At 47.6% G+C, this 17958-nt stretch overlaps 1 protein-coding gene and 1 pseudogene across 1 annotated transcript; one reads left to right on the forward strand and one right to left on the reverse strand.

The window, feature by feature from the left end:
* Positions 1-499: 499 nt before the first annotated feature.
* On the forward strand, positions 500-1486 carry LOC130594371 (olfactory receptor 1052-like; annotated as a pseudogene).
* Positions 1487-7634: 6148 nt separating this feature from the next.
* Positions 7635-8588, reverse strand: LOC130594372 (olfactory receptor 8I2-like). The gene has a single exon (XM_057400211.1). It carries the CDS (start codon positions 8586-8588, stop codon positions 7635-7637), a length of 954 nt encoding a protein of 317 aa, XP_057256194.1.
* Between the last annotated feature and the right edge of the window lie 9370 nt (positions 8589-17958).

Below are 17958 nucleotides of genomic sequence, written 5' to 3' on the forward strand. Positions count from 1 at the left end.
ACAGGACTCTCTGCCCCACGCTGCCAGGGAAACCTCCTGAGACTTGAGTATCTCACTCAATGAGTTGTTGTGGGCAGCTGGGGATCCAGCAATGCTGTATCAGAGCTGGGGTGGTGGATTCAGGGCTCCTGGGGCATCACACTCAGATATTTTCAGTCTTTCTCATGGAGCAAATGGAATGTACAGTCCCTTTTTCTGCCTCCCTAATGAAATGTGATGACCAGTTTGCACCTCTTCTCCAGTTTTCAAATGGTTCAAGATTGGGTTTGGGTTTTTAAAAGAAAAGGTCTGATTTAGCCTCATGATTAAGAGATTTCTGAAGGGCTTTTGGATGTGTTTCTCTGCCTGTGAAGATTCACCAAGAACCACAGTTAAGCGTTGCCTCAACTATCAAATCTTTATTGTTCTAATGTCCAACCTAACAGAGTACATGCAAGCCACATGGCATTGCTCTTCCCTATTTCACTCCATCTTTCCTCCTTCCCGCAGGGATGCTGCCATGCAATACAGTAACAGGGCTGAAGGCAACCACACTGCAGTGACCCACTTCATCCTCCTCGGCCTGACAAGCGAGCCCAAGATGCAGACTCCTCTCTGTAATCTTCTTCATGATTTATCTCATCACTCTCATGGGCAACCTTGGGCTGATGGCACTGATCAAGACAAGCCCCCGGCTGCACACCCCCATGTACTTCTTCCTCTGCAATCTCTCTGTTCTCGATCTTTGCTACTCCTCTGTCTTTGCTCCAAAGCTGCTTCTTGCCTTCTTGGTGGAAAACAAAACCATCTCTTACCCTGCCTGCTTCCTGCAGCATTTCTTCTTCCTCATGTTTGTGACCACAGAGGTGTTCTTGCTGGCTGTGATGGCTTATGACCGCTATGTAGCCATCTGCAACCCACTGCTCTACACGGTTTCCATGCCCCACGGGGTCTGTGTTCAGCTGGTGGCTGCATCATACATGGGGGGGGTGGGATTTTGAACTCCCTAATCCAAACCTGTTGCTTGCTGCTGTTGCCTTTCTGCGGTCCAAACACCATCAACCATTACTTCTGTGACACTAACCCTTTGCTGAAGCTCTCCTGCTCCAACAGCCACCTCAATGAGCTTTTGCTTGTAATTCTTCATGGGAGCATTTCCATGTCTGTGCTCGTCCTCATCATCACCTCCTATGTATACATCCTCTTGTCCATCCTGAGGATTAGGTCTGCTGAAGGAAGGCACAAAGCCTTCTCTACTTGTGCCTCCCACCTCCTGACCGTTACCTTGTTCTATGTCCCTGCTGGGCTCAGCCACATGCAATCAGCTTCCAAGTACTCCCTGGAGACAGAGAAAGTCACCGCTGTGTTTTACACCCTCCTTGTCCCTATGCTCAACCCTCTGATCTACAGCTTGAGGAACAAGGATGTTAAAGATGCCCTTAGAAAAGCAACAGCAAGTAACCTCATTGTGAGCTGCTCATTGACCAACCCAGTCCCAGTTGGTTGATAGAACTCCTCCTCTTTCCCTTTTTAACTTGTTTTGTGTCAGCTGTCTGGAGGAGGAAGGAACTGAATGTCTTTACAGGAGCAGGTACAGCACATTCTAACCATGCTTTAAACTCTGCAGAGGCTCTGTGATGTTAAGCATCCCTTCAATATAGGTCTCTGATAAATATTCTCTTGTCATCTCTTGGGGTTTTTGTTTTGAGGAAAATAGATGTGATATCATAGGAGGTGGCAAAAAGAAGCCCATGAGGAATTTCCCTCTTCAGTTTAGCTTTAGAAGTTGCACTGATTCAAGCAGTCATTCATCCAGAGGCAAGTTCAAGGAGGGATGAAGGGTTTTGAGGAGGTACATCCGAAAAACATCACTTTACTTTGGGCTAATGCAAGGAAATGCATAAAATCCCATTTGCTCCCAGAAGGGTGTGCAGTGCAAAGTAAGGAAACGGAAGGAGAAGCAGAGCCACTGAGCTGCCAGAGGATGAGCATGGTACCTGCTGTGATTGAGCATTGGGAAGATGCTAAATTGCTGTGTGACCAGAACATCCCAGCCTGGAGGCAGCAGAGCTGTGTCTGTCATCCTGCACCTTCCTTCCTACCACTGGAAACATCCAGCTGAGCCAAAGAGGTCTCAGCACAGTGTGGGTTAGAGGGAGATTAAGGCCACCTATTTCTTACCTCCTTGCTTCCTTGCTGTGGGCTTCATCTCACATCTGGTTTAGGAGAAGTAGCAGCTGAGAGTAGGATTTTCCCCTATTGCCAAGGATTTTAGTATGATTGAATGTAATGACTTTAGGGAGAAGTATGTTTTTTCCCCTATTTTCTTGTTGTGGGGCTGCTGTAAGTGATATTTCCTCCCACCCAACTCTTCCCCAACACAACCTGTTAACTGAGAAGGTACCACTGAGGGATGCCGCAGAACTTCATGCTCTGCAAAGCAGAAATAACCAACTGCAACCTGTTAGAGACCTTTAGCAATAAGCTCTTTATGTAGCAAATAGAGACCTGGAGACAGACACAGACAAGGAGGGGGAGATGTTTATAACACTTAGTTTCCATTAGAGCTTGCCTTGTCCCTAGCTTGGACACCAGAGGGTCTTGCCTCTCATTAAGAGCTGTTTGTGCTGTTTGCATGATGCAAGGTGCCTCAAGGGAGCAGCCAGGACCAGTTATTCCCAATGGGAAGGCGAGCTGGGAGCTGAAAGTGGCCACAAAGCAGAGCACGGTCCCCCTGTGCCTGAGCACAGCAGCAGCTTCCACTGATAGCCCAGTGGGAAACCAAGAGTCAAGTTCATGGTTGCTACTGACCAGGAGCAAGCCCAGTTAAAGCACAGCCCTGGAAGTGGGCCCAGTGCCAGGACTGAGCTTAAATAGAGCCTGAGCCTATGGCAGAGGGTGTGTGAGAAGGACCCAGGTGATGCTGGCCATGGCAATTACTGTGGCTGCACTCCCTGATGTCTCAAGGAGAGGGGAACTGGGTTTTCCACCACCCAATGCCCTAAACACAGCGGCAGCTCTGCATTCAGCCTCCTCTGGTGTATTCCTGTGTGCAGAGGATGAAAGAATGGAGCCGAAAGGAGCAAAGAGCTCCTTTATTGTGTTAATGAGAATCATCCCTCCTCAGTTATGCAAAATCATGGAATCATGGAATGGTTTGTGTTGGAAGGCAGCTTAAAGCTCCTCCAGCTCCAACCCCAACCCCTTCCACTGGAGCAGCTTGCTCCAAGCCCCGGTGTCCAACCTGCCCTTGAACACTGCCAGGGATGGGGCAGCCACAGCTTCTCTGGGCACCCTGTGCCAGCACCTCAGCATCCTCCCAGGGAAGAGTTTCTGCCTAAGAGCTCATCTCAGTCTCCCCTCGGGCAGGTTAAAGCCATTCCCCTTGGCCTGTCCCTACAGGGCCTGATGAAGAGTCCCTCTCTTATTCTATCTAAATAAGTTGCTTCACATGTTGTGTTCTCCTTTCTTGAGGGAATTGTCCAAATGTCTTATTTTTCATGAAAACTCCATCAGAAACTTTGATTAAAAGCTTATAAAGTGAGCGTTTCACTTCACACCAACTTAAATTAGATTTTGACTGGTTGCCATTGCATTCATTCATTATTCATCACAGTTCTTTGCAGAAGACCATGGTTTCCAAAGGTGCTTATTTTAAACCACAAATTTATTCATTTTGTCATTATAAAAGTACATGTTCTTCCAGCAGTTGTACAGTTCATTAAACAGAAAGAAAAAGATGTGAGGACCACACATCCCAGGAAGATTTTAGTTGGGACACACTTCTGGCCACATGCAAACCTATGTGTGCCTATCACAAGTCCTTAGCACTGCTCCAGCTCACTTACACGGGATAAATGTATTGGATGCTCATATCAGGTATCACAGAATCCCAGACTGGTTTATGTTGGAAGGGAACTAAAAGCTCTCAACTTCCAACCCCCTGCCATGGGCAGGGACAATTTCCACTAGAGCAGTTTGCTCCAAGCCCCTGTGTCCAACCTGCCCTTGAACACTGTCAGGGATGGGGCAGCCACAGCTTCTCGGGGCACCCTGTGGTGGCACCTCGGCACCCTCATAGTAAAGAATTCCTTCCTTACATCCAATCTGGATCCCCCTGTTTCAGTTTGAACCCATCACCCCTTGTCCTATCCCTACACTCCCTGATGAAGAATTCCTCTCCTGCATCCTTGTAGCCCCCTTCAGACACTGGAAGCTGCTCTGAGGTGTCCAAGCAGCTTCTCTTCTCCAGGCTCAACAGCCCCAGTGTTCTCAGCCTGGCGCCATATGGGAGCTGCTTCAGCCCCTGAGCATCCTCATGGCCTCCTCTGGACTTACTCCAGCAGCTCCATGGCCTTCTTATGTTCCCTGCAGAGAAGCACTTGGGGGTACTGGGCGATGAGAAAATGAACATGAGCCAGCAGTGTGTGCTTGCAGCCAAGAAACCAACAGTATCTTGGGCTGCACCCAAAGGAGAGGTGCCAGGAGGTCGAAGGAGGTGATCCTGCCCCTCTACTCTGCCCTTGTGAGACTTTACCTGGAGCATTGTGTGCAGTTCTGGTGTCCTCAACATAAAAAGGACATGGAACTGTTGGAACAAGTCCAGAGGAGGCCACGAGGATGCTCTGGGACTGGAGCACCTCCCGTATGAAGACAGGCTGAGGAAGTTGGGGCTGTTCAGCCTGGAGAAGAGAAGGCTGCGTGGAGACCTCAGAGCAGCTTTCCAGTATCTGAAGGGGGCCTATAGGGATGCTGGGGAGGGACTTTTCATTAGGGACTGTAATGATAGGACAAGGGGTAACGGGTTCAAACTTAAACAGGGGAAGTTTAGGTTAGATATAAGGAAGAAATTCCTTCCTGTGAGGGTGGTGAGGCACTGGAATGGGTTCCCCAGGGAGGTTGTGAATGCTCCATCCCTGGCAGTGTTCAAGACCAGGTTGGACAGAGCCTTGGGTGAGATGGTTTAGTGTGAGGTGTCCCTGCCCATGGCGGGGGGTTGGAACTAGGTGATGTTAAGGTACTTTCCAACCCTAACTATTCTATGACTCTAGGATTCTATAGACACCAAAACTGTATCAGAACTGCAGGGGATACCAGAGCTGTATTGAACCTTTGGTCCTTCCCTCAGATCTTCAAGCTCACTTGGAATGAACAGTTATCAACCAGGCAATGGAGAAAGTGGTCACTGCCTTACCTCAAGGCTGAGCCTCCTTTTTGTGGGAACTACTTTCATTTAGCACAATTTAAACACAAAACACCATGGTGCTGTCTCACTCCTGCTATTAAATAACTGATACTTATTTGGATGAATTATCCAAGACTCAGTCCACGCTTAAAATCACCTGAAGCTGTTTGAAGTAACCATTCATTCCTCATACTCCTTCTGGCTGCATCAACACCTCCAAGACCAGTTCTCCTGCAAAGACCTACCCAGGAAGACAGGCCCAGGACAGTTTGCTTTGTATTTCCCCATCTATCATATACCTCTTCCTATCAGTGTTTCCCTGAGGAAGCCCTTTACATCCACAGGGATCATCTAATATTGCATTGAAGGGAGCTGAAAACAAGCACAACAAAGCATCCTCTGTGTGGATGGTTTGCGCTGGTCATGGGGAGTCCTTTCCATCACATGCATTTATTTCCATACACTTGACTAGTGATTGTACAACACTTTGGTCAAAAGCATTGGCTCAAAACGTGGCTGCTTTGAGGATATAACAGGATGAAGTCAGATTTCCCAGTCTTCATCTGAAGAATCCTGAGTGCCGGTGTGTCCTGAATGCTTCTCCTAGATTATAAACCCCTTAGGAGAAATATTAAATGATAACCTTGTCCCAGACATTTAGAAAAGTCAAAGGATGGGTCAATGAGAGGAGAAAACTGAGCTATGAAAGTGTGGGGAAGGAAGAAAGAGAAGAATGTAGATGGCTTTAGATGTTTTCAATGTCAACCTGTTTTTCTGCTGGAAGGCACCAGACTGACAGTCCAGGAGATGCACTGGAGGAGGGTAGAAAAGGATTTCTGAGTGGTTTTGAATGTCTTTCTTCCCCACTGAGTACTGGGCTAAACTGAAGGCTTGTGAAGTGGGAAAATCAGTGTAACAGAGGGAGAAATAACCCTCAACCTAATTTAGAAAAGAAGAACAATATATACTTCAAAGATTATTGAAAAGAACTACATGAATCCGGAAAGAGGCACTAAGAATACCTGGTGTGCTTGTGCAGGGTGAATAATGCAGCTTGAAATCCCAGAAGCAGACAGCTGAGTACTGCACTTGCTCTATCAGCTTCATCAAGGTACCCAGGCAAGCAGCGCTTTGGGTGTTCAGGGGAGAGGAAGACCCCTGATCCTCCCTCCCAGCAGCACTCAGGCTCTTTACACCCCTACTTAAATTCTCAGCAGAGCAGAGGCTCAGATATGACTTGTCCCCATTTAGCACAAGGGCTTTGTTGTCCAACAGACTGTCAGAGCTTTATTTCTTAGAATCGCATCCTAGTTTGTGTTGGAAGGGACCTTAAAGCTCATCCAGCTCCAACCCCTGCCACGGGCAGGGACACCTTGTACTAGGGAAGCTTGCTCCAAGCCCCTGTGTCCAACCTGGCCTTGAACACTGCCAGGGATGGGGCAGCCACAGCTTCTCTGGGCACCCTGTGCCAGCGCCTCAGCACCCTCACAGGGAAGAGCTTCAGCCTAAGAGCTCATCTCAGTCTCCCCTCTGGCAGGTTCAAGCCATTCCCCTTGGCCTCCTGCAGGTTTTTTGTAGCCCCCTTCGGACACTTCAGTGGCAAACAATGATAGGACAAGGGGTAATGGGTACAAACTGGAACACAAGAGGTTCCACTTAAACTTGAGAAGAAACTTCTTCTCAGTGAGGGTGACGGAACACTGGAACAGGCTGCCCTTGTGGAGTCTCCTTCCCTGGAGACATTCAAAACCCGCCTGGACACATTCCTGTGTAACATTATCTAGGTGTTCCTGCTCCGGCAGGGGGATTGGACCAGATGATCGTTCGAGGTCCCTTCCAATCTCTAGCATACTGTGATACTGTGATACTGTGACATTGGGAGCTGCTCTGAGGTCTCCACATAGCTTCTCTTCCCCAGGCTGAACAGATCCAATGTTCTCTTCTTGGCTCCATACAGGAGCTGCTCCAGCCCCTGACCATCCTTGTTGCATCTCTGGACTTGCTCCAGCAGCTGCACGTCCACCTTGTGTTGGGGACACCAGAGCTGTATCAAATCCTCTTGACCTTCCACCAGTTCATCATTGAGGAAATGCTTATAAAGCAGGCAATGGAGACAGTGGTCAGTGCCTTACCTCAAGCCTGAGCCTCCTTTTTGTGGGCTCTACTTTCATTTAGCATAATTTAAACACAAAACACATGGTGCTGTCTCAGGCCTGCTATTAAATACCTGATACTTATTTGAATGAATTACTGAAGGCTCAGGCCTCGCTTAAAACAACCTGAAGCTGTTTGAAGAGAACCATTCGTTGTGCTGGCTTCCATACCCTTGCTGTATGATCTCCTTATCTGTAATAACGACCAGTAGTGAGCAATAATGACCAATAATGGCCAGTAATGCTCAATTCCATAATCACATATTCCACATATTCCTTCCTTACCTCCACAGTACTGAAGAGCTCCAAATGTGCTTTCAAACCCTGCATAGATGTGGCAGCAGCTTTCTCTCCCACAGCCTCCTCAGAGCCCCCTTCACCTCCTTGTTCCTCAGGCTGTAGATGAGGGGGTTGAGGGTTGGGGTGAGGATGCAGTAACACACCGACACCAGCTTTGCCTGATCCCATGAGGATGCCTCATGAGGCTGGACATAGGTGAGGATCCCGGGTGCGTAGAAGATGGTGATGGCAGCCAAGTGGGAGGCGCAGGTAGAGAAGACCTTCAGCCTCCTCGTGGCCAAAGGGATCTGCAGGACGGTGTGGAGGATGTAGGTGTAGGACACCAGGATCATCAGGAGAGAGACCATGGCATTAAACACACTGTTGTAAACCTGCAAGACCTCATTTGTGCTTGTGTCTGAGCAGGAGAGCTGCAGGAGGGTGGGCAGCTCACAGAAGAAGTGGTTGATGCTCCTGGCCTGACAGAAGGACAACCTCCCTGCCAGCGTGATGTGCACCAGGGAGGTGAGGAACCCGATGGTGTACACCAGCACCATCATGCCATAGCAACGCGCCCTGGTCATGGTAGTGGTGTAGAGCAGGGGCTTGCACACAGCCGTGTATCGGTCGTAAGCCATTACCCCAAGCAGGAAGCACTCACAGACAGCCAGAGCCATGAAAATATACATCTGGGCAAAGCAACCCCAAAAGGAGATGTGGCTTCTCCCCAGCAGGAAGGTCTCCAGAGCTTTTGGGATGATAGCAGAGGAAAGGCAAACATCCATGCAAGATAAGTGGGTCAGGAAGAAGTACATGGGGATGTGGAGGTGGGGGTCAGTGTTGATCAGCAGGATCATCGTCAGGTTCCCCAGCACCATGAAAACATAGAGGGATAAGAAGACTGTGAAGATGGTGGTTTGTAGCTCTGGGGCATCAGAGAAACCCAAGAGGATGAAGCCGGAGAGAACAGTGAGGTTTCCTGTATCTGTCATTTCAACAAGTTGATGGATTTGGATTGAAATGAAAGGAACCACTGAAATACATCCCTACAAGAGAAATGATGTGGAAGTTTAGTTGGAGTTTAATCCACAAAGTAAATGCAATAGAAAAAGGTATATTTGTAATGGTGTATTTCTGTCTGTAACTCAAGATCTGAAGTCAAAGAGGTGAAGGAGCTCATTACACAGCCTGAAATTAAAAGAGAATAATTCTACAATGATTGATATACACATCACTAATGAAACAGTGAGAAACATCATGTCTATCCAAACGTAATACAATAAAACCAAATAAGTACATCACAAAATGTGGAAAACAGAAAAGATGTTGTATTTTCTTCACTGATTTCTGGGAATTTTAAGGATTATTTTTCTCTCTTTTTTGTATTTTTCAGAGTGGATCAGTGCTCTTCTGTAGATTCATTACTTGTGCTGCATCCTTTTCAACACCACACAAAGCCATGTACTTGAAATTTCCTTTAGGTTCTAAGTTTATCTGCTTTTGAACACCCCCACCCTGCATAATGTTAAGGGAAAGCAGTGGTCTTGGCTCCAGCAGAGCTTTGCTGTGGTTGCAGTGAGCTTCCTATGACCAACCCAAATATCCACCTAAGGGTGTAAAATACAAAACATACCATATATAAACCAAAATTTTAAGGCTTTAGCTTGGATATTCTCATGCTAAAATATCGCTAAATCAGTTGTAGATGGGGTCAGGAATACTGGTGTTTTTGAAGCAAACCTACTAGGCATACTAGGGCACTTTTATTCACACCATGGGTTATCATAAAATGGTTTGGGTTGAAGGGAAATTAAAGCTCACACAGCTCCAAACCCTGCCACGGGCAGGCACACCTTCCACTAGAGCAGCGTGCTCCAAGCCCCTGTGTCCAACCTGGCCTTGAACACTGCCAGGGATAGGGCAGGCACAGCTTCTCTGGGCACCCTGTGCCAGGGCCTCAGCACCCTCACAGGGAAGAACTTCTTCCTTATCACCAACCTGAATTTCCCTGTTTCAGTTTAAAGCCATCACCCCTTGCCCTATCAATACAGTCCCTGAAGAAGAGTGAAATTCAACATGCCATCAAGCATGGGAGAGGCAGCATGACCAGGGTCAAACTGGACCCACCACCCATCAAACCCTTTTGTACCTGCTTGGTTAAAGAGGAAGGTGGTGGTGGATGCAGTGCCTGCAGCTCCTTTTGGAGCCCATCCGATAGGTTGAAGGAGAAATGCCTGGGAGCAGGATGCTCCAGGCTGGCTGGTGGAGGGGTTTTATCTCACAGGAGGCATTACCTCAGAGGCTTGTGTTGTGCAAACTGTTCTCCCAAAGGACCCTCCTCCATCGGATAATTAGTTTGACTTGATCAGCAAAACAACCTCTCAAGTCCTCTCTCCCCAAACTCCTTCTGGCTGCATCAACACCTCCAAGACCAGTTCTCCTGCAGAGACCTACCCAGGAAGACAGGCCCAGGACAGTTTGCTTTGTATTTCCTCATCTGTCACATACATCTTCCTTTCAGTGTTTCCCTGAGGAAGCCCTTTACATCCACAGGGTTCATCTAATATTGCATTGAAGGGAGCTGAAAACAAGCACAACAAAGCATCCTCTCTGTGGATGGTTTGTGCTGGTCCTGGGGAGCCCTTTCCAGGGGACCCAGGCCAGCAGCACCCTGGTTGTTCAGGTGGAAGCAGGACCCCAGATCCTCCCACCTAACAGCACTCAGGCCCTTTACACCCCTACTTAAATTTGCAGCAGAGCAGATGCTCAGACATGACTTCTCCCCATTTAGCACAAGGGCTTTGTTGACCAACAGACTGTCAGAGCTTTATTTCTTAGAATCACAGCCTGTTTTGGGTAGGAAGGGATCTTAAAGGTCATCCAGCTCCAACCCCTGCCACCTGCATGGACCCCTTCCACTAGAGCAGCTTGCTCCAAGCCCCTGTGTCCAACCTGGCCTTGAGCACTGCCAGGGATGGGGCAGCCACAGCTTCTCTGCGCACCCTATGCCAGCGCCTCAGCACCCTCACAGGGAAGAGCTTCTGCCTAAGAGCTCATCTCAGTCTCCCCTCTGGCAGGTTAAAGCCATTCCCCTTGGCCTGTCCCTACTGGGCCTTGGCCAAAGACCTCCTTCAGGTTTCCTGTAGGCCCCGTCAAACACTGGAAGATGCTCTGAGGTCTCCACACAGCTTCTCTTCTCCAGGCTGAACAGACCCAATGTTCTCAGCCTGGCTCCATATGGGAGGAGCTCCAGCCCTTGACCATCCTCGTTGCCTACTCTGGACTTGCTCCAGCAGCTCCAAGTCCTCCTTGTGTTGGGGACACCAGAGATGTATCAAACCCTTTGGTCCTACCCTCAGTTCATAGAATCATAGAATCGTTAGGGTTGGAAAGGACCTTAAAATCATCAAGTTCCAAAGCCCCTGCCATGGACAGGGACACCTCACACTAAACCATATCACCCAAGGCCTCGTACAACCTGGCCTTAAACAGTGCCAGGGATACAACATTCACAGTCTCCCTGGGCAACCCATTCCAGTGCCTCACCACCCTAACAGGAAGGAATTTATTCCGTATATCCAACCTAAACTTCCCCTCTTTAAGGTTTAACCTGTTGCCCTTGTCCTATCACTGCAGTCTCTAATGAAGAGTCCCTCCCCAGCATCCCTATAGGTCCCCTTCAGATACTGGAAGGCTGCTATGAGGTCTCCATGCAGCCTTCTCTTCTCCAGGCTGAACAGCCCCAACTTCCTCAGCCTGTCTTCATACAGGAGGTGCTCCAGTCCCCTGATCATCCTCGTGGCCTCCTCTGGACTTGTTCCAACAGTTCCATGTCCTTTTTATGTTGAGGACACCAGAACTGCACACAATGCTCCAGGTGAGGTCTCACAAGAGCAGAGCAGAGGGGCAGGATCACCTCCTTCGACCTGCTGGTCACACTCCTTTGGATGCAGCCCAAGATAAGGTTGGTTTCTGGGCTGCAAGCGCACACTGAAGCCGGCTCATGTCCATTTTCTCATCAACCAACACCCCCAAGTCCTTCTCCACAGGGCTGCTCTGAATCTCTTCTCTGCCCAACCTATAGCTGTGCCTGGGATTGCTCTGACCCAGGTATAGGACCTTGCACTTGGCATGGTTAAACCTCATGAGGTTGGCATCAGCCCACCTCACAAGCGTGTCAACGTCCCTCTGGATGGGATTCCTTCCCTCCAGGGTATCAACCGAACCACACAGCTCGGTGTCATGGGCAAACTTGCTGAGGGCACACTCAATCCCACTGTCCATGTCAGCGACAGAGATGGTAAACAAGACCGGTCCCAACACCGATCCCTGAGGGACCCCACTCGTTACTGGTCTCCAGCCGGACATTGAGCCATTGACCACAACTCTTTGCGTGCAGCCATCCAGCCAGTTCTTTATCCACTGAATGGTCCATCCATCAAATTGATGTCTCTCCAATTTAGAGACAAGGATGTCATGTGGGACAGTGTCGAACGCTTTACACAAGTCCAGGTAGATGCCATCAACTGCTCTGCCCCTGTCCATCAGTTCCGTAGCCCCATCATAGAAGGCCACCAAATTGTTCAGGCAGGATTTCCCCTTAGTGAAGCCCTGCTGGCTGTCACCAAGCACCTTGTTGATTTTCATGTGCCTTAGCATGCCTTCCAGGAGAACCTGCTCCAAGATGTTGCCAGGCACAGAGGTGAGACTGACTGGTGTGTAATTCCCCGGGTCATCCATTTTCACCTTCTTGAAAATGGGGGTTATATTTCCCTTTTTCCAGTCATTGGGAACTTCACCTGACTGCCAGGATTTCTCAAATATGATGGCCAGTGGCTTCGCCACTTCGTTGGCCAGCTCCTTCAGGACCCGCGGATGGATCTCATCAGGACCCATGGACTTGTGCATGTTCAGATTTTTAAGATGGTCTCGAACCAGTTCCTCTCCTACAGTGGGCGCAAGGTCTTCATTCTCACAGTCCCTGCATCTGCCTTCCAAGACTTGGGTGGTCTGGTCAGAGCCTTTGCAAGTGAAGACCGAGGCAAAGAAGTCATTCAGAACCTCAGCCTTCTCCAAATTCCGTGTAGCCAGTTTCATTGAGAAAATGCTTATGAAGTAGGCAATGGAGACAATGGTCACTGCCTTACCTCAAAGCTGAGCCTCCTTTTTGTGGGCACTACTTTCATTTAGCACAATTTAGACACAAAACACCATGGTGCTGTCTCAGGCCTGCTATTAAAGAGCTAATTCTTATTTGAAAGCATTATTGAAGTCTCAGGTCATGCTTGAAACCACCTGAAGGTGTTTGAAGAGAGCCATACGTTATGCTGGCTCTTCATACACTGCACTTGCTGTGTGATCTCCTTGTCTCTAATAATGACCAATAGTGAGCAATAATGACCAATAATGGCCACTAATGCTCAATTCCATGATCAGATATTGCACATATTCCTTCCTTACTTCCACAGTACTGAAGATCTCCAAATGTGCTTTCAAACCCTGCATCGATGTGGCAGCAGCTTTCGCTCCCACAGCCTCCTCAGACCCCCCTTCCCTCAATAATATTAAGAATGTCAGGTTTTGTCTATCATTCAGTTACACGACTTTCAGTCAATATAAAGTGTGTATATATACATATATTCACACACATACGTATAAATAAGTCAATATGAGGTAAATTCTCTTTGAGAGAGGAAAACACCAAGTTCCCAAGGCCAGTCTTGGCTGAACACCACATCCACCACCAACAGACTTGGAAGCAAGTAGGTATTTTAAGGCAAGGAGGGAGGGCAACACCAGAATGAATAAACTGCAGGGTTCCTCATAGTTCCTCTCAAGCCATTGACACATGGAAGTCCTTGAATTCCCCAGTAACTGCTGGGAAAAGGGAATTATTTCTCATCTTTTGGGTGCTGCCAGTCCAGTATGAGTACATGAGGAATAAATAGCTGTTCTCTGAGTCCCAGGAGGAGCTCTTTGAGAGCAAATGTGGCTTTCCTTAGGGTAGGATGGTGCAGAGCCAGGATTTCTCACCTCACTTTGCTTTAGACACGATGCCTAACATGGAGACAAAAGATACATTCAGGCTTGATCAAAGATAAATTCTGCCTGGGAGAAACCAGCAGCTCCTAATATCACAGCTTATGACAGGCAGAATAAATCTTCACTGATTTTTCCTGCCTAACATTAATCATCACTTGACAGAGTTACACCAGAGAGCAAAGCAGGAGTGTGCGTGGCTGGTATCTGACAAGCAGAGCCATGCTTAAGTCATCATTATTTGATGACCTTTTGCTGAAGGGGTGAGCTCCCCCTCCAGAGCCAGACTCCTCAGTTCAGATGTCCTGTGAGCAACGCATGTGGTCTCCTGGTGTTATTAATGGGGATTTAGAGCTGCTTTTCACTGCTCACATAGAGATGCCGGAGGCAAAGCAGCTCCTGAGCCATCACCACGGAGCTGGAAGATGTGACCCAAGTAATGAAAATCCAACTGTTTGGGTCTGGGGCTCAATCCTCCCCCTGAGGCAGCATCCACCTGCCCAGACACACACATCTCCTGCCAGGGGACAATTGACCTGAAGCTCACAATTAACAAAGGCTCACCCTCGCTTTTTCTTGCTTGACAAACCAAGTGCTTGGTCTGAAGTGATCCAAGGTGCAGATATGAAACCTGGGATGTTTCTAAGGCTGCAGCTTGTGCTATACACGACAGCTTCCCCCAGCAATCACATCTCCCTGCAGCTTGAGCACACTCACTGGAATGGAGATAAATTAATCTGAAAACCCATACCTTGCTGCCTTCGTTTAGATATTATCCATGCAGGTTGTGGGTCCACACTCTGCTGAAGAGTTAACTGAATATTTATCCCTGTATTCCTGGGGAAAGGACCTCCATTTGTGGCTTTCCTACTCCGATTTGGTAAGATCTTGCTTTTTGGCCAAGCTTTCAACAAGCTGCCCTAGGACTCACCAAGCAGACTGTTGCTAGTGTTATCCAAGATGTAACTCTTGACATTATGGATAGGAGAACATCCAGATGCTGTTATGATCCTACAGCCAAGCAAAACCTTGTAGCATAACCTCCTGGTTAGGTAGCAGTTAGCTTGCTCTCATGGAACCATAGAATCCCAGACAGGTTTGTGTTGGAAGAGACCTTAAAGCTCCTCCAGCTCCAACCCTTCCCGTGGCAGGGACCCCTTCCACTGGAGCAGCTTGCTCCAAGCCCCTGTGTCCAACCTGGCCTTGAACACTGCCAGGGATGGGGCAGCCACAGCTTCTCTGGGCACCCTGTGCCAGCGCCTCAGCACCCTCACAGGGAAGAGCTTCTGCCTAAGAGCTCATCTCAATTTCCAGTCTGGCAGTCCAAAGCCATCATAGTGGATGTTATCCTCAAGATCTCAGTACAGGAACAAGGGGAAGGTGCCAGATATATAAAGTTATAACACACTGTTTGGTTAGCTGCTCTTTCGAGAGTCTTACAGCACAAACTGTCTAATGAGTGAAGAAAAGGATCGTTTAAAATATGAAGCAAAAGAGCCCCATGCTCACAGCACCAGCATCCCTCTGATTCCTCAAGGGGATGGTTTCTGCTGCCCTGAAATAAAGCAGAGGAGGTAAGGTTTGCTACAAGGCCTGTGGATCCTGTGGATGCCACAGGACAAAGCAGGGTTTTCATATCAGGGATTTCTTCCTCTTTGCTCTCAGATCCACTTGAAATGGGTTTTAATACTCCCAGCTTCTCCAGGCTCCAGCTAGAAGGGTAATGCTGCTCTGTCTTCTCCCATGCAGCATCTACCCGTCCTTCCAGAGCCTTGTCCTTTGTGGTATTCACAGAGCCAGGGGTAAAACAAGTCAGGGGATTACACATTAACTGCCAGGGAGCTGTCAGACCAGGCAAGGGTCAGCCCAAAGGGCTCCCAAGAGCCAGGTCAGGATACACCCAACAGGTTTTAAAATTAATGGCACCAGAAGGTCTTATTTGAACAATACCAGCCCAAAATTGTTGCCTTTAAGAGTTTTATCCAGCCTTCAAAAATCCCCAAACCTGGTTTAGTACATAGCAATATGTAGTGTGTCATATCCGTATTCAAAAACAAGATTACCTCTTGAAAAGCACTCTTGGAAGTGTTCAACCCTCTGTGTAGGTGAAATCCAGCTCTCCTTTATCTCAGTTCATGCTGTTACTTAGAAGGAAAAATAAAAGCACAACTTCTTTTTCATTTTGATGCAGCTGCCTTTACTTTTCAATCAGAAATGCTTCCATTACTGTGCTCCCAAAGATGAGAGGGGGCTGCAGGGCCTTCCAGGAAAGGACAGAAGTCACTTCTTTACTCCCCAAAAGCCCTAGTAGGGAATGACCCTGGTTATTCCTGCCTAGCACTTAATATTCTGTAACAAAAGGTGGGTTTCCTACCCCATGCAGGTTACCAGGATGGATCCACCAGTAACCCAGGAACTTGGTTACTGTATAGGCATCCTCACCCATTTAATTCAGCATCAGAGAGCACCTAAATAAGCCCAGCTGCTCCCCTGGGATTATTTAGGTGGTGATGGGTGTGATTTACATACATCAACAACAAGGAATTAAATCCTTCACCTCCATGGGATAAAGGTTGAGACCTTACCTGATTTGAGATCTGATGTGTTTTTGTTTGCTTTCATTATAAAATCTGGGATGGCTTTGTCAGGAGTAAAGATGTGCAATGGGGACACTTTCTGAGAGGGATCTGTGGATCTAGAGGAAACAACTGATGGAGAACGAATCATTTAAACCACCAGGAATTAGCACTTCAAATTGTGTATGGATAGCGCAGACTATTTAATAAAAAAAAAAACATTTAAAAGGTAGAGTGAATTTGAAATCCTCAACATCAGAAGGACATGGATCAAGTGCAGAGGAGGCCACGGGGATGATCAGGGGCTGAAGCAGCTCCTGTATGGAGCCAGGCTGAGAACATTGGGGCTGTTCAGCCTGGAGAAAAGAAGCTGTGTGGAGACCTCAGAGCAGCTTCCAGTGTCTGAAGGGGGCTACAAGGATGCTGGAGAGGGACTCTTCATCAGGGACTGGAGTGACAGGACAAGGGGTGATGGGTTCAAATGAAACAGGGGGAGTTCAGGTTACAGATAACAAAGAAGCTCTTCCCTGTGAGGGTGCTGAGGTGCTGGCACAGGGTGCCCAGAGAAGCTGTGGCTGCCCCATGCCTGGCAATGTTCAAGGCCAGGTTGGACAGAGTCTTGGGTGACATGGTCTAGTGTGTAGTGTCCCTGACCATGGCAGGGGGTTGGAACCAAGCTCCTTTCCAACCCAAACCACTCTATGATTCTACAATAATCTACATTTCATACAACCTGAAGCCTCAGCCAAAAACTGCATTAGGAAAAGTGGGGTTTAAAGCATCATTTCTAAATGTGAGGGGACTTTGAAGCTGTTAAACCATCTGACATTGCCTTAACAGGGTCAGGAAATAAACTGTCTACATAGGATCAGCCAACTGTAGAGGCAACATGATGGCCTTAGTTTATTTATCTATTATCTCTCAGTTTCCTGTGCAAGAACAAGCCACTTGGCTTATCAAACTTTCCCAGCACGTAAGAAAAAAGATTTTATCTAAAATAAAAAGGAGTGGCTATTCCCAGCAACGTCCAATAGATGGTGGTGTTGTATAAGAAATCCTGATCCATGATTTTCTAGCCACTTATTTCAAAACTTCTGCCTTTTGATACCTAGAGGGACTCCTGTGACCATTTTGCACCTCTTGGAGGTGACCACAGAGAGCAATGGTACCAAGAAGGAACAAAAATCACATAGGAAAAGGAATGGATTTTGTTCAGAAGTAGATGAAATGCAGCTTTGAAGGGGAAATGGGCATCTAAAGAGCAGGCATATGTGGATACTGTCATGTCCTGCTGGCAACAGGAAGAGTCAGCTTCAGGCTGGTAACTTTAGTAAACAGTTAGAACAAAGAATAAGAGTAAAGAATAAGAATATGTATAATATATATATAAAATAAATATATATATAATAAAAAATACAATGTAAATGATAAAGAATAAAGTATAAATAAAGAATAAAGTATAAAAAAATAAAGATTTATTCCTTAGTGCTGGCCAGGGTCACATCCCTGTTTGGGTTATTTTCCCCTGGATTAAAGAGTGTTTTTCCCACTGGAGATGCCACAGCTCAAGTGACCACAGGTGGAAAATCTCCATCCAGGACTCAGCCAAGCCTTCTCCTTCCTATCAGCCCATCAGCTCCAAATCCATTCCCAGAGGAGCTTGTTAACACAACTGGGCAACCAGGATATGGGGGAGCTGCAATTTGTGCCAGGAATGACTTCTTGCATAGGAAATAAAGACTTTTGG

This window comes from Pezoporus wallicus, unplaced genomic scaffold (genome assembly GCF_028554395.1).
Source record: "Pezoporus wallicus isolate ANWC-B61680 ecotype Strahan unplaced genomic scaffold, APGP_CSIRO_Pwel_v1 contig_8016, whole genome shotgun sequence".
Taxonomy (NCBI): Eukaryota; Metazoa; Chordata; class Aves; order Psittaciformes; family Psittacidae; genus Pezoporus; species Pezoporus wallicus.

What these genes read in the sequence shown, in the direction of transcription:
- LOC130594372 (XM_057400211.1), bottom strand. Translation starts at nt 8,588, where the DNA reads ATGACAGATACAGGAAACCTCACTGTTCTCTCCGGCTTCATCCTCTTG.